Source organism: Acomys russatus, chromosome X (assembly GCF_903995435.1).
Source record: "Acomys russatus chromosome X, mAcoRus1.1, whole genome shotgun sequence".
Lineage (NCBI taxonomy): Eukaryota > Metazoa > Chordata > Mammalia > Rodentia > Muridae > Acomys > Acomys russatus.
The window spans coordinates 3,731,374-3,747,208 of NC_067169.1; the positions used below are offsets into that span (position 1 = coordinate 3,731,374).

The 15,835-nt window shown below is 38.9% G+C and overlaps 1 protein-coding gene across 1 annotated transcript in view; it reads left to right on the plus strand.

Moving 5' to 3' along the window:
- The window catches only part of Phex (phosphate regulating endopeptidase X-linked), a 208,194-nt gene that overhangs the window by 57,959 nt on the left and 134,400 nt on the right, over positions 1–15,835 (plus strand). Inside the window, exons 9-11 of the mRNA XM_051142004.1 lie at positions 321–466; positions 12,228–12,321; positions 14,809–14,937. Coding sequence (XP_050997961.1) covers positions 321–466; positions 12,228–12,321; positions 14,809–14,937 — 369 coding nt within the window. The remainder of the gene's footprint in view (positions 1–320; positions 467–12,227; positions 12,322–14,808; positions 14,938–15,835) is intronic.

The following is a 15,835-nucleotide window of genomic DNA, read 5'->3' on the forward strand; positions in this document are numbered from 1 at the left end:
GGAAGTCCAGGACAGCACAGGATACACAGAAACCCTGTCTTGAAAAACTAAAATCAAAACCAAACCAAACAAACAACAAACAAAAAACCCCCAAGAGTGTCTATTCTTCCAGAACCCTGATTCAGAACACAAGCTCCACTTTTGATGAAGGGTCTGAGTGGCAGTGAACTGAGTTTGGCTTCTGGATAAGTGAATGACGACCAGTCTCATCTTTAATGATTTGGACAGAATGACTTATGCTCATCAGTCTACTTTATTTGAGTGCCTTTCCTCTTACTTGCTGCCCTAACATAGGTTTCATCTGTTCTCTCTATCCTCAGTTTGACTGGCTGAGCTATATCAAGAAGGTCATTGATACCAGACTCTACCCACACTTGAAAGACATCGGTCCTTCGGAGAATGTGGTGGTCCGCGTCCCACAATACTTTAAAGATTTGTTTAGGATATTAGGCTCTGAGAGGAAGAAGTAAGAACTTTCATATGCATTTTACTGTGGCATTTGTTTTCTCTTTAAATTAGAAGGACCTCTATTTTTCATGTGCTTTGAAAATTGCTTTTAAAGAATGTTACAGCAAAACAGTCATAGGGAAAATTACAGTGCCCTTTGTGATAAATTGGCCCACATCATTGTCTGGGGTAATTCACTTGCTGAGATGACTACAAATACACAATGTTTTTTGCTCTATGTTTGCCCCAATTTCTTATTTCTCCATACTGTTCTCTCAGAGAACCAAAATTGTTTATTAGTTTTGGAAACTAGTTAGTAATGATGTTATTTCCTGAGATTTCTATATAAACACCTTTTCCTTCACAGTTCATTCTTTGTCTTTTGCTGCATTTTTTCCCTTTTCTGGTTATTCTTTAGTCAGCAAGTCATTTTCTGGCAACAGACCAAATTACCTGTATTGAAAATACAAGACTACTTTGAAAGCTATAGAAAAGTGAATGGATGGAACAACTTTTTGTGTGATCACATTTTTCTTATTTTAAAAAATGTTTAGGATTTGTAGCTTTGTTAGTTTAGCACTACAATAGAAAAATGCCCTAAAAATGCCCGAGGTTTTTTTTAATGTTCATTATGCCATTGAGATTTAATACAGAAAATGAAAGGTGAATCCGGGTGGTGGTGGTGCACGCCTTTAATCCCAGCATTCGGGATGCAGAGGCAGGTAGATTGCTGTGTCTTCAAAGCCAGCCTGTTCTACAAAGCAAGTCCAGGACAGCCAAGGCTACACAAAGAAACCTTGCCTTGGGAAAAAAAAAAGAAAAAAGAAAATGAAAGATGAACAAGCTTATAAAAACAATTCACGAAAAATAATTGTTATGGTGTGATTAACAACAACAACAAAAAACCCCCACATATTTTACTACTCAGATTCTGGCTATGTTGCCTGGAGTTAAGTTTCTTTTTAAAGGCACTTACAGAAATCATAGGAGTAAACTATAGCATCCAATGCCCACCTCTACCCCGTAGAAATATCTAGAATGCTATGAAGAGCTGCAGCTATTTAAGATATATTCCATGTTCATTGACAACATATAGACAAAACACAGAAGAAACAATAAACTCACCATTTAGAGAGAAGTAGTGATCCTTTAGAAATTGCTAAGTTGAAAATTGAATTTGACAGTGGGTGAGCATATATAATGGTAGTAAACCTTGCAATTCCAGTGTACTATATGGGGCAAGTACATAGTGACACTTGAAACATCCTCTTAAGCCCCTGTTGAAAATACAGAGGCCAGGCCCCTCCTCCCCTATAGAGTCTACTGTAGTAGGTCTGCAGGGGATCAGTCAATCTATTTTATTTTGTTTTGTAAAAGATTAGTTTATTTTTATATTATGAGTGTTTTGCCTGAATAAATGTATAAATGTGTACCACATGAGTACCTTGTACCTGTGGAGGTCAGAGGAGGGACTTGGATCCAAATGGAACTGGATTCATAGACAGTTGTTAGTGGACACATGTGTACCAGAAACCAAACTTGGGCCCTCTGCAGGAGCAGCCAGTGTTCCTAGCTACTGAGCCATTTCACCAGCCCTGAGAGTCTGGATTTTAAATAGGCATTTCAGGATAGTTTTATGATTCTATGTTCACGGGGTGAATGAAGCAGGGACATCACGATATTGTAAAACTACTTTGTTAGTACTTCCTAACTCTAAAATAGAGGTCAAACATCCCCTACCCAAAGTACTTGGACCCAGAAGTGATCTTGTACTTAATATGATATCTTGGTAATGAGATCCAAGTTTAAATACAAAATGTATTAAGTTTCATGTATAGCATATACCTGTAGCCTTATCATTTTATATACTATTTATAGCATGTACGTATTGTGACTGAGACTCATCACAAGAGGTTAAGTATGGATTTTTCTATTGATGGTATAAAATTACTGCTTTAAATGTTGTAGATTTTGGGTCTCAGGTTGATCAGGGTTGCTCAACCTGTACTATGAAATGGAACCCAAGTACTCTTCTACCTCCAAATGCCACTGAGCACATTTTAGATTTAAATGCTGACTTTCACCAAAGTGTATTCATTGTTCAGCATCTAGGAAGTCAGTTTCTTCTAGTGACTTTGCACTTCATTCTAAAATGGTAGGGACTTTTGGAAATTATATTAATTGGATTTTTCCCAATGCCTAATTTATAACCAGGGCCAAATGAATTCCTGGTGATTATAATTTATAACTGTGGGACTTTTTATAGCAACATGCAGTAGGAAAAACTCTGACTGGAGGGAGATTTTTAAAATGTAGTTCTTGCTAAATTGGTCACTTACACAAATGTGAACACAATAAATGACAATGGAAAAGCATTTAGGTACAAGGCTGCTTGCAGACATGTCCATATAACATTTCACTTAAACATCAAGTTAAAATCCAGATGTTTTAAACAGCTTCTCCCTCAACAACCAAGTCGTAAAAAAAACCATAGTAGTTCCATGTACATTTATGAGATTTTATAATACTATATGTATCTTGCAAAGATTGACAGCACTTTGCATACCACAGTAAGGTTTTACATTGCTGATCAATCTTTAGCCCGGCATTGGTGGTACACGCCTTTAATACCAACACTTGGGAGACAGAGGCAGGAGGATCTCTGTGAGTTTGAGGTCAGCCTGGTTTATAGAGTGATTCCAGAATAGCCAGGTTTACACACAGAAAAACCCTGTCTGGAGAAAAACAAAACAAAACAAGACAAAATAATCTTAAAAACAAAACCCAAACCCAGATGCGTCTGTCTCCTTTCATGCCTCTGTCCCCATTTTATCTTTGTCTCTTCCCTCGCTTCCTTCCCTCCACTCCCCATTTTAGCCTTTGTTTCCAAGGTTCTTCTATGATGCTGAGCAAACAATATTTTACTGAACTACATTCCCTGCTGATCATATTTGGTCCTTACTTGAGTAACCAGAAAAGTCTAATTGAGGAAAAGTCTTCTTGGGTCCCAATAGTTAATATATGTGTCACATGCTGTAGAAAGTGCTTCTAAACTCTCATTGACCCCTGTTCCTGTCAAATATGGTAGGATCCTTCTATCTTGTAAGTTGACCTTCCTCTAGGATTGTGGAACTCTCGCCAGCTGGTGGCTGAAGAAAGAGAGTAGGTGAAGGCTTGTCTGGGTGTTTGTGGAAAGGTCTTCAAGTGGGATAAGTCAATTCTACCCACATTCCATAAGACATGACTCAGTCTTGTGACACAGCTAATTGTAGGAGAGCCTGGAAAATGGAGTCTATATGTATGTCTGAAGGAGTAGGAGTGAGATTTTCTCCAGACACACTTTTTTTTGAGCCAGGATTTCTCTTGGTTGTCCTGAATCACTTTGTAGACCAGGCTGGCCTCGAACTCATAGCAATCTGCCTGCCTCTGCCTCCCGAATGCTGGGATTAAAGGCATGCGCCACCACGCTTGGCCAGACACACTTTTATCAAAGAGCTTAAACCATTTTTTGAAATTACTACTCTTTTTTTTAAACACACACACCCATCTTGTCAACAGCGAGAGAACACTGGAAGGCAGGTATTTTGTGAAACAGCTTTTGCAGTTTTGAAGCCTAGCATAGTGCCTCTCACATAGGCACTTCTTTAAAGTTTCTAGACACTAACCATTCCCTTTACCACCACCATGTGTGACCTGTGATCAGAACTGCCAAAAGATAAGAAATGGATCTCTAAGTAGGGGACAGAGGAAAAAGGCCCCATTAAGCATCTAGGGTGGTAGAACTAATGTGAATACAGACGTTGCCTTCACCATCAGAGGCTAGGAAGCTGACAGGGAATTTAGGGTTTAGGATGGGTAGAGAGACTGCTTTAGCTTGTTATTTCCTATCTGTTCTCTCGAGGCACCACTGAAGAAATAGCCAACCAAGCCTCCTTCTATTTGGTGTTTCTGTGCTGCCATTGTTCTGAGAATTTGCTGTTGGAAACCATATACAGGTCATTCTGATGCTGACTAACATCAAGATTAATACTGATTTTTCATCTCTGGAAAGTTCTCTGAGTGGCCCCAATTTACATAGGAGGAAATTTGTCCAGTTATGCACAATTAAAAATCAGAGATGATAGTCTGAATTGCTTCACATTCACTTTTATATTCCATCTCTTTGCTTCCATACATGTCCCTGTATGGAAAATAGGTACTTTAAGACTTCTTGCATGGCTTTTAGAGATATTTGTTGAACATTCCACATCCAAAATACTTGGTATCAGATGTGGATTAGATTTTGAATTTTTTCTGAACTTGTAATATTTGTATATACATGATAAGATGGCACCTCAGTGTAGACACAAAACTCACCATTTGTGTTATATACAGCTAAATTTAGACTGAAAATAATTTCGTACAATAGATTTGCTGTGCCTGCAGTTTGTATTGTGTCACATTATGTCATGTGGAGATTTTTACTTGTAGTCTTGTATTAATATGCAAAAAGTTTTGTAATTGGAGATACTTTGGATTTCTATATTTGTAAGTTAGTAGCATATCTCTGATTAGTTAGATATTGCATGTGTTGGGGATTCTATTGTTACTTTCCATGTTCCAAAAGGTACCTTTGGTTAGTATCAACAGCTCATTTCTTGACTGGTGCTTCAACCCTTAGATTGAACCCTTAGGCTTCAATTACTTACATGGTAGGGTGAGGCTGTTCCTTCTAAATGATTGGATATAACAATAATACAGGGATTTTTGTGGTACTGCAGAGTAAACTCAATGTCTCATAAGTAGTAAGCGACAATTGTAGCATTTAATTACGTCTCCAACCACTGACTTTTTGGTAGATAGTATATCTCAAAAACCTGGATCAATGAGAACTCCTCAGAAATGGGGATACCAGAGACTACATTGGCTCTTGGAATTCAAGGGAGCAAATGGCTGAGGTATAAGCTAGAGGTTGCCATAAGAAAAAAAAGTTAAAACAACAACAACAACAACAACAAAAAACAAAAACAAGCAAACAAACAAACAAACAAAAAACAAAAAGGTGATGATTCAAGTGGAGAAGAAGTGAGAGTAAGCAGGGAGGGGCTGCATCATTCAAGTTACTTACAGCTCTTCCTAACTCCATATTTGGTGATTATATACTGATAGTTTATAATCAACTGTGATAGAATTCTGGAAATGATCAGAATTAACAACTGATGCAAATAATTTCTTCTTGGAAGGCAGTTGGCAAACATAACCAGCATGTCACAAGGCAAAGGGCACTGTAGACTTTCCCCCTTTTTTTGTCTTCTGTATCTTTCCTACTGACTCCTGACTTGAGGCTGCTCCAGAATTGTTCCAAATTAGATCATTTGATGTGAGGAACAAGAGACTATGAATGAGAGTGGTATGTGCATGTGTGAGAGAAGGGAGAAAGAAGAAAAAGACAAAAAAAAAAAAAAAAAAAAAGAAGAAGAAGAAAGAAAAAGCATAGGAGAATAGAAAGTTTTTTGGATTTCTTTTTGTTGTTGTTGTTAAAACCCTTTTCAAAATTCACTTTACATCTTGGCCATTATAATGTTACTAATCTTGTCCTAAGTGTTTTACCTTCATGGCCTCATCTAAATCCAATGAGATTTAAAAGCCCAATAGCCAGATGCCAATGGATTGGTATAACAGCATCAACATATAAAGCTAACGGGGTATGCATTCAGTCCATAGTGGCATTTCAAACAAAGAAAATATGTGCAGAAATGGTTACAGAGTTGATGGGGAGAAAGTCAAAAGCCAAATGATATACAAAATGCCAATCCACTTTCTTATTAGCACCAAGAAGCTACCATCATCCCTAGAACCACAAGACAATAAAAAGGAGTAGTGTTACCTTAGAGTAGAACTGAGGTCTTATAAACTGGAGCACTGTGAGATTGACTTAGTGTAGCTCATACCATGGAAGGAAATCAGTGATAGAGATGAAACTGAAGAGAAAACACAGCTATGAGATACGACTTGAATGAGAAGAAGAAAGGAAGAGAGTAGGATGGTGGTGTGGAGGAGACAGTGGAAGAGAGAGAGAGAGGGAGAGAGAGAGAGAGAGAGAGAGAGAGAGAGAGAGAGAGAGAGAGAGAGAGAGAGAGAGAGAGAGAGAGAGAGAGAAGAGAGAGTGAGAGAGGGGGGAGGGGGAAAGAGGGGAGAGAGAGAGAGAGATGGAGGAGGGGGAGAGAGAGAGAGAAGGGAGAGAGGGGGAGAGAGGGGAGATGAGGCGGTGAGGGGGCAAGAGGGAGAGAAACAGAGAGAAATAGACAGACAGACAGGCAGACGGACAGAGAGAACAAAGAAGAGTGACAATGGAGAGAATACCTTTTCTTGGGAATTTTGCTAAGCTTTTGTGATCTTTTTTGCCTTCAGTTTTATGTTCATGTAAAGCAAGCAGAGTGAACACGTTTAGATGATCCTTGTTAGACAGATGCTCCTAGAGTCTGACTCAAAATGTGTCCAGTTTCATGGCCCTCTGGTTACACTCATCTCTTCTGACAATCACCTAGCATACTGTCCTTCAAAGTATGATCCACAGATATGTAGTATAATTGTGATCCGAGAGGTTGTCTAAAATGCAGAATCTTAGGCTCTCCTCCCAATGTACTAAATTTGGAGCTGTAATCGATTAGGATCCCCAGACATACAGATATTCAAATATAGACATTAAAATTTAAAGACTGATCTAGGGTTTAGGAAGTTCTAGTTGAGATATGTATGCAGAAAGTTTAAAAGGTAGAATTGTCTTAGACTAGTCACTTCTCCACCCCAAAATATATCAGGATTAGCTGTATAGAACATGTCAACTTAACACCTTTCTGGGTCTCCATCACCACAGTTGTTAATGTTCTAGTAGGTCTACGGTAGGGATTGGGGTTTTCATACCCAGTTTTCCAGTGATATGTAACCTGTTGGTCCAAGGACTACTTTGAGAACTACTGCCTTAGGCACTTGTCTGGATAGCCTGAAGGATTTCAGAAGACCTCCTTGGCTCTTGAGAATCTTTGAAAAGAACCTTTCTGGCTCATTTCAGATGATATGTATGAGGAGGAGCAAAAGCAAATTCAAATGGAAGGACTGAGCACTTCTTTGAAAGTCTCTTGACTTTTGACCTTTGCTTTCTCCATGTGTAAATGGGGATAATAATAGCCACCTACAGCATGTTTCCAGCTATCACAGAAGGTATTTTATCTCTTAAACATAACATAAATGTAAGCTTCCGATACTTGAGAACAGGGAGGGGGCGGGAAGCAAAAGGTTCTTAAAATAGCAAATCTTCTGAGTTAAAAGCTTTGGGGAAGAATTTCAAATTGCTGTCCTAGTAGTGCTCTTTGCTGGGATGTTTTTCTTTCCTTTATTTATTACCATTTGGGGAAATTACTGTATTGCAAAAAAAATGCATTTTGTACCAAAAGAAGGATATTAAGGGTTATTTTCAAAAACTGTTGCTGAGTCTGATTTTTGTTTTGTTTTGGTTTTGATGTGTCTGATCATTATTAGGTGGTAGTGATTCAGTCACTATGGTTATCTGTGTTCCTGGAGTACTGATATCATCACTCTTAAGCTATGCCCCATAGTGCTTTGTCAGCAGTTTCATAACACATTGGAACAACTCATCAGCACCATTGTCTTTCTGGCTGAGCTTCCCAGCTAGCATTCAGTCATCTAGCTCTCAGAGGTCTTATTATGTTATTCTCTTAGTAATGCCTTGTCCAGAAAAGCCTCACTGTTTTTTTTCCCAATTGTTGATTTGTTTTTTGATCCTTATAGGTTTCTGCAAAGCATCTTTGGTGAAATATTTTTAGGTTTATATGACTGGGCAGGAAATTGTCTTTGAATTAGTAGCTTTCATGTAACAATGTGTGGTGTGTGGAAAAGCACACAGGGTTGAGACATACCTGGGTCTGGGCTAGCCTCGATGGCTTAATACAATGGTTCTTTTGGTTATACATAAGACTTGGTGTGGCAGGACTTAAAGACAATATTTGTGTTAGGTCTTACTTTAGAACTGGTGATTTAATTGACCTGGGCAGCCTGAGCATCTGCACTTATCAAAACTCTCCAGATGAGTCTACTTGTTTAAAACCCCCTGACTGTGATGATGAGCTCACTAAATGATTCTAAGCTTCAATTATCTATGTATTCAGCAAAAAGATTCAGTATCAATAATTTTTCCTCACCTCTCCATCTCTCTAGCACCTAAAACTAGTGGTACAGACCTGGATGCTCAGGGTGTGTCGAGTCCATGAAACAAGACTCTCTTACATAGTATAGTATATATATTTCATTAAGGAAAAATATACTAATAATCTAAAATATTTCATTCTCCACTGTATCAGTTCCTGTCAACCTTGGCAGGACCAAATAGTTGATAAAAGCAGGAAAGAAGAGTTTCTTTTGTCTCACAGTTTGTGTGTCCAGTCTATCATAGTGCATAATTCATGGTGGCTAGAGCTTGCAGTAGTTGATTACATTGCATCAACAGCCATGAAGCAGAGGGAGGGGGAGGCTTGTGCTCAGATCACACTCTTCTCTTTATTCAGGTTGACACGCGTGCCCATGGAATGGTGCCACTCACATTCAGGGTGGGTCTTCCAACCTCTGTTAACTCACTCAAGATAGTCTTTCACAGGCTTGCCCAGAGGCTGGTCTCCTGAGGGATTCTTGATCCTGCCATATTGGCAGTATTAACCATCATGCCGACTGTGGGTGCTGAGTGATGTTGTCATCTTCCTCCTGGAACCTGGCACACTGGGTCAATGGTAAATGCTTGGTGAAAACTTCTTGGCTTGTTGAGGAGTAGGGATATGTAGGCAAAAAGGAAAGACCTAAGGCGGCATGTTGCTTTTAGTGACCAAAACAGAACATGGCTGAGGGTAAGACTTAAGTTGTTTGGATGGTGGATTCTGAGGAGTCACATGCATGCCCCAGCTGGGTCTCTTGGGTTCAAGAAGACAATTTTAGAATGTCTATATTTTCATTTTATCACTTAAAAAACAATTAGGACTAACAGTGTTCTACTGTATTGATGACTACAGGCTTACTGTTTAGGGGACACACTATCTACTATCACTGGTTTGTTTTATTCAATACATTGAAAATAATACTTGTCATAATTGTAGATACATGAGGTTATTACTTGGTTTAATTATCATATTATAAAGAGGCTTAAAATCTTATCTTTGTCTTATTTTGCTTCATTCTTCTCTCATATAATATATCCCTACTATAATCTCTCCTCCTTCCCCTCCTCCAAGTACCTCCTTACCTTCTCTATCCTCCAGATGCACTGCTTTGCCGCTATTTTCCTTCAGAAAAGAGCAGGCCTCTCAGCCATATCAACTGAACATGGCATAACAAGATAATAAGACTAGGTATAAACCTATATATAAAGGCTGGATGAGGCAACCCAGTAGGGGGAAAAGAGTCCCATGAGCAGGCAGAAGAAACCACCATAGCATGCATACAGATGGCCTAGTTGCAGATCCATGCAGACTCTGCAACTGCTGCTTCAGTCTCTGTGAGCCCCTATGAGACCTGATTAGTTGATTCTGTGGGTTGTGTTTTCCTGGTGTCCTCACTCGACCCCTGTGGTTCCTACAATCCTTCCTCTCCCTGTTCTGCTGGGTTTCTCAAGCTCTGCCTAATGTTTGGCAGTAGCATCTGCTCCTCTCAGGTGCTGGATGAAGTCTCTCTGATGACAATTGGGCTAGGATCTGGTCTATGAATATATCATTAGGAATTATTTCATTGATTTTTGTTTATTTTGGTCAGTGGTGTTTGGGTCTACCGTAGGTCTCTGAGACACCTAGCTTCTGGTTCCTAGCCATCCAGGCAGTGTCAGACTTGGGTTCCCTTTTGTGGCTTGGGCCTCAAGTTCAACCATACATTGTCTGGTCACACCCACAAGCTCTGAGCTACCATTGTCTCAGCACATCTTGCAGGCAGGAGAAATTGTGGGTAGATAGGTTAAAGGTTTTGTTGCTGGGTTGGTGTCCCAGGCCCACCACTGGGAGCCTAGCCCAGTTACAGGAGAAGGCCAGTTCAGGCTCCATATCCTGCTAGGCAACCTTGCTAGGGTCACCTTCATAGGCTCCAGGAAGTTTCCCCTAAACTAGGTTTCCACATTGCCCCCTAAATGCCCATCTACTCTAGTCATCTCTCCCTGTACTCTCTCCCTCCACCCCTCCTTCCCCTTCCTGATCCATCCTTTAGAGAAATAGGAATTAAAGTGATTATTAGTAATGCAAGGACAAGTTAATAACAAGAAAAATGGCAAAAATGTCCTTATCTGTACTAGTATGCCATCTTAGCCAGAAGGGAAAATCTATGGTAACTGAGCCAGATCTGACAAGGGTAAGCCAAAGCTTTCTGAAATATTCAAGATTATGTGAAACACACATTTACATACTGGGTTATAATAACATAATCTTATGCCGATAATGTCTTAAAGTACAAATGCCATGATACTTGAAAATTTAATTCATGATCTTAAACATTTTATCATTAAATTTTCTATTTCTACGTTTATTAAAATTAATTATTTGAAGGGCTAGAGAGATGACTCAGTGGTTAAGAGCACTTGCTGTTCTTGCAGAGGGCCTGGCTTCTGTTATCAGCACCCACATGGTGACTTACAACCATCAGTAAGTCTCCGGTTCCAGGGAATCATAACCCTCTTCTGGCTTCTGCAGACGCTGCACATATGTGTTATACGTACACACATGCACACAAAACACTTATGCACATAAAATGGAGACACACAAATCTCAAAGCATGATGGCACATGCTTATAATCCTAGAATAATAACGATATATAGGCCTAGGGTTCATGAGCTTAAGGCTGGGCTCATGTCAGCCTGGGCTACATAGTGAAAGCCTGTCTCAAAAATGTTCATGGTATATTAATTTGTATTTCTATATAAATTAAAACAAACATCTCTATACTTGTATATATGTGAAAACTATTATTGGAGACTATGTCTCCTGTGGCAGAATATTGTGCAGATGAGCATGTGACTTGTTCTTGTTGCGTTTGGGCGTATCATTCTGTAACACTGCTGCTCACATTTCTGTGTGACCCAGGGGCCATCTTAGGAATTTGTGTCATTAGTCACCATGGTAATGGCACAGCTAGAGAGGATGAGTCATTAAAAATCCATCATCATGGGTGAGTTAGAAATGAACTCAGACCACACATCTTTCTGAGGTCAGGGATTCTTTTCCTTATAGAAAAAAAAAAAAAAAAAAAAAAGGCTACACTTAAAATAGAACAGAGTTTTGTAACTATGTATCAGAGCATTACAGAACCACGTGAGATTCTTCATATGTTTAGAGGTCAACAGAGAGTTAGGAGTTCACTCTGTTAATGATTTTGTTATTTTAACCTCACAATCACCTTGTGAAGTAGAGAATGTTCTCATTGTTTTACAAGGAAAGATAATCAAGAAGGCTTGGGTGATTTTCTTGGGCTCACACGTTTAGAGATTATAGAAACAAAGTAAAAATGTAGATGATTGGTATTAATGAATATTTTGATTTTGGTTTCTGAAGGCCAATAATACACAGAAATTGGACCAAGTCATCAGCAATCTGAAGGTATTCACATTTCTAGACACAGGAGGCTTTTGGGCCAAAAACGTCAAGCCAATTTTGCTGGTGTTCATTGACTTTGTATTATCCTTGCAGACTGATTTCCAAATGCATTTTTTAGGAAATCAGATATGACCTAAAATATAATAAATGTTCATTTCTTGTAACAGAACCATTGCCAACTATTTGGTGTGGAGAATGGTTTATTCCAGAATTCCAAACCTCAGCAGGCGCTTTCAATATAGATGGCTGGAATTCTCAAGGGTAAGTCATTGAATATTGAAATGTTTCATCAGTGGCCAACTTTATGTGCTGGGACAGTCCGAAAATTAACTAATCCAGTAAAAAAAGAATAATCTTTGGGATAGGATATAAGGAGAATGCAGGCTAAAGTCTAAACTTTTTCACATTAGTTAATTTCATTCAGGTATACCTATGTTCTGTAAAAACTACCCTAAGTTCTACATTGTGGCTGTATAATAATATCTAAAGTGATACTTTGGGCCATCAGCTCTTGTCCAAATGTTTCTTCTTAACAGCACAGTTCTGCTTTTTTTCCCAGTACCTTTAACTGAAATTATGGTTTTAGTGTTTCTTAATGATACATCACCTCCAAAGTAGTTCAAATTTATTATAATTTCTTTACCTTTTCACTAGCAAACACTTGCGATAATTGTGTATATTTGTGGGGTTCAGTGTGATGTTTTGATCTATGAATGCATTCTAGAAAATTCAGTCAAGTTAATGAACATATACATAATTTCAGCAACATATCATCACCTGTGTGTTGAGAACATCAAAGGTCTGTTTTTATCAAGATTGAAATACAAAAGTATCAACTAAGATAAATGCATACAGCATGACAAATGTTACATATTCTCACATATTTGTGGAATATTAGATAGTTGATCTAAAAAACAGAGTAGGAAGGTGGTTACTAGAAGTTGGAGGAGGGAGGGCTGGGAAAGTGGGGAGATGTGCATCAAAGGGTACACATCAAAGGATGTGTAGTCTGGTGATCTATTTCACTGTAACTATGCCTTTCAAGGCTTCTCCATGTTCTCATTATATATAGAGAGAACAAGACAGCTTCATTTGAAATTTGGTATTAGGGTTGAATATTTAAATTTACTTAGATATTTAATCTTAAATCTATCCTAATTCTGCTAGACTCATTTTAATTTCCTCCCCTGATAGCCTCCTTAAGTGCCTGTATTCATTTTTGTTCCCCCACTTACCTAGCCCCTGAGTCTTTGTTTCTCGCCCACTTCTGTTGCCTCCCAACTTGTACAGACAGATGTTACCTTCATCTGCATTTCTGAGGCTTATGACTAATTCTGCTATAGATTAGAGGACTTAAGGATTTTGTGGCTTTAAAAAGTATTTTCCTTTTCTATCAATATAAATCAAAGTGAATGTTAAACCTTATACGTTCTATTTTATTTAACACAAAGTTTAGTTATTTGAGAACCTGGAAAATACAAAACTTTATAGTGAACCATTATACTTGGAGAGTGATATGGTTATCTGGGCTAACTTTGGACCCTTTATAGTCACTAGAATATAAAGTTGCTTTATAGAAGTTAGATATGCACAAAACAATTACTTATATTTAGGACAGATCAAATAACTAAGATAAAAAAACAAGTAGATATTTTATCTGTGTGTATATTTTTAACTCCTGTGGATCTCATAAAAGATGGTACCCAGCTGCTTTCCACCCTCACTGTGAAGAGAATGAGAGAGCGAGGTGTAAGAAGTAGTGTATGAAAATTTGAGGTTAGGTAAAAGGGGATGTTTCTTGAACATGAAGTGCTAAATATAATATTGAATTGCCAAAGAAGGTTGTAGGATCTCTTTCTCTGGAGGTTTTAAAAATAGCTTCATCCCTTACCTCTGAAAAGGGTCATGTTCTCAGAAAGGGAAGGAAGGAGAGATGAATATAAGCTGTAAACCCTTTTGCCCCATTCTAACAACCTGGCTCTAAAATTGTGCACAGGGCACTCCAGGCCACTATTCTCAGGGCCTCCCTCTCTCACTGTTTGCCTGCACACTCCAGCCCCCAGAGAAAACTTACGTGGCATTTATTTCTCTACTTTCATCCCCAAGAGTTAGCTTGGCACTTTCAAATCCTGCTTCAGATGTCCCTTACTTGTTTAGAATGTTTTCTTATAATGGTCTAACAGGACAGATGGTTAAAGCATTTACATCTGTATCTTGCTCTGCTACGGCACTGTGTAAATGGACTCCCCAGGTTATTCATGGTGAGAGATGGCCTTCTGGTCTACTAACAAGAACTTTGATTGCCCACCATTCTAAGCCTTTCCTGGTAGAATTGCAATTCTCAGTAGATACTAAGTACTGTCTGGATCATTGGGCAGCATCCCTTTATGTCCTTACTTGCTACAGAAAAGCTATGCCATTGACTGTATGTTTTTCTTAATGAAGATAACTGTCAAAACATTTTTATTTAGTTGTAACTAGAAACTAGGGACAAGCAGAATTTCATTTTCTCAGTCCAATTTCACCTTGGCCTTTCCTATCTGGCATGTATCTGAGATGGAGTGGGAAGTATTTTGTAGATGGTTTGACTTCTTCTTCTTCTTCTTCTTCTTCTTCTTCTTCTTCTTCTTCTTCTTCTTCTTTCTCCTCCTCCTCCTCCTCCTCCTCCTCCTCCTCCTCCTCCTCCTCCTCCTTCTTTTTCATCCAGCAATACCTTTTATTTGGAGCTCAAATGATTCTTTCCCACAGGTAATCCAGGGAACCACAACTCTGCTGCCTCAGTGGGACAAATGTGTTAACTTTATCGAAAGTGCCCTCCCTTATGTTGTGGGGAAAATGTTTGTGAATGTTCACTTCCAGGAGGATAAGAAGGAAATGGTAAGTAGACCTTCTCAGATGATAAAGACAAATAGAATAGTAGTCACCTAGGCAGATCCGACAGACATGATAATCGGCAGTCTGCAATCTACTTTCCCAGGTGGAGAGAGCCATAGGCATTCTCTTCCATTTCTTTGCATCTTTTCAGGGAAACGGGAATCAAACAAAATAATCATGAAGTGGTGAGTATATATTGAAGGTATGAGGAGGGAGAATGTATGTAATAGCTGTCCAAAGGACTGGGCCTATGTGACTGAGGACATTTGGTATGACTGCTTAGAGCCAGGTAAAATCTAAGTCTAGGTGCGGTTCAAGGTCATGAATTTAAAGATATTTGTCACTGTGGTTACATGTTCTCCATCTCTTTCATCTGCTTTGAAGGAGAGGGTACACACACACACACACATACACACACACACACACACAGGCACACACACATGCACACATGCACACAAGCACACACTTATGCACACATTCAACTTTACTGAGACTCACTTGACATAAAAAAATTGTATACGTCCAAGGTATACAACATAATGATTTGATACACACTGAAAAGTGATTACCACAACAAAATCAGCACATTTCTCACCACATTGACTATGTTGTGCTTGTCTGTGGGATGCTACTGTGTGACACTATTTCTGGGGAGCCATGATCAAGAGTCTACTTACTCAAGATAGAGAACTGACATCAGACAAAGCAATGACACCACCGAAGTGCCGCTTAATGAACCAACGAGTTTCACTGGGGTTACTTATATGATTATGGGTGAAAGGTTACTTGTAGGAGCAGGAATACTGAAGACCCACTCCAGCATGGGCAACTGCTAACAAAGACTAGAACCCTGGAGTCTCTACATGCGATGCATGTAGCTCAATAAGTTAGAGTATCTTTG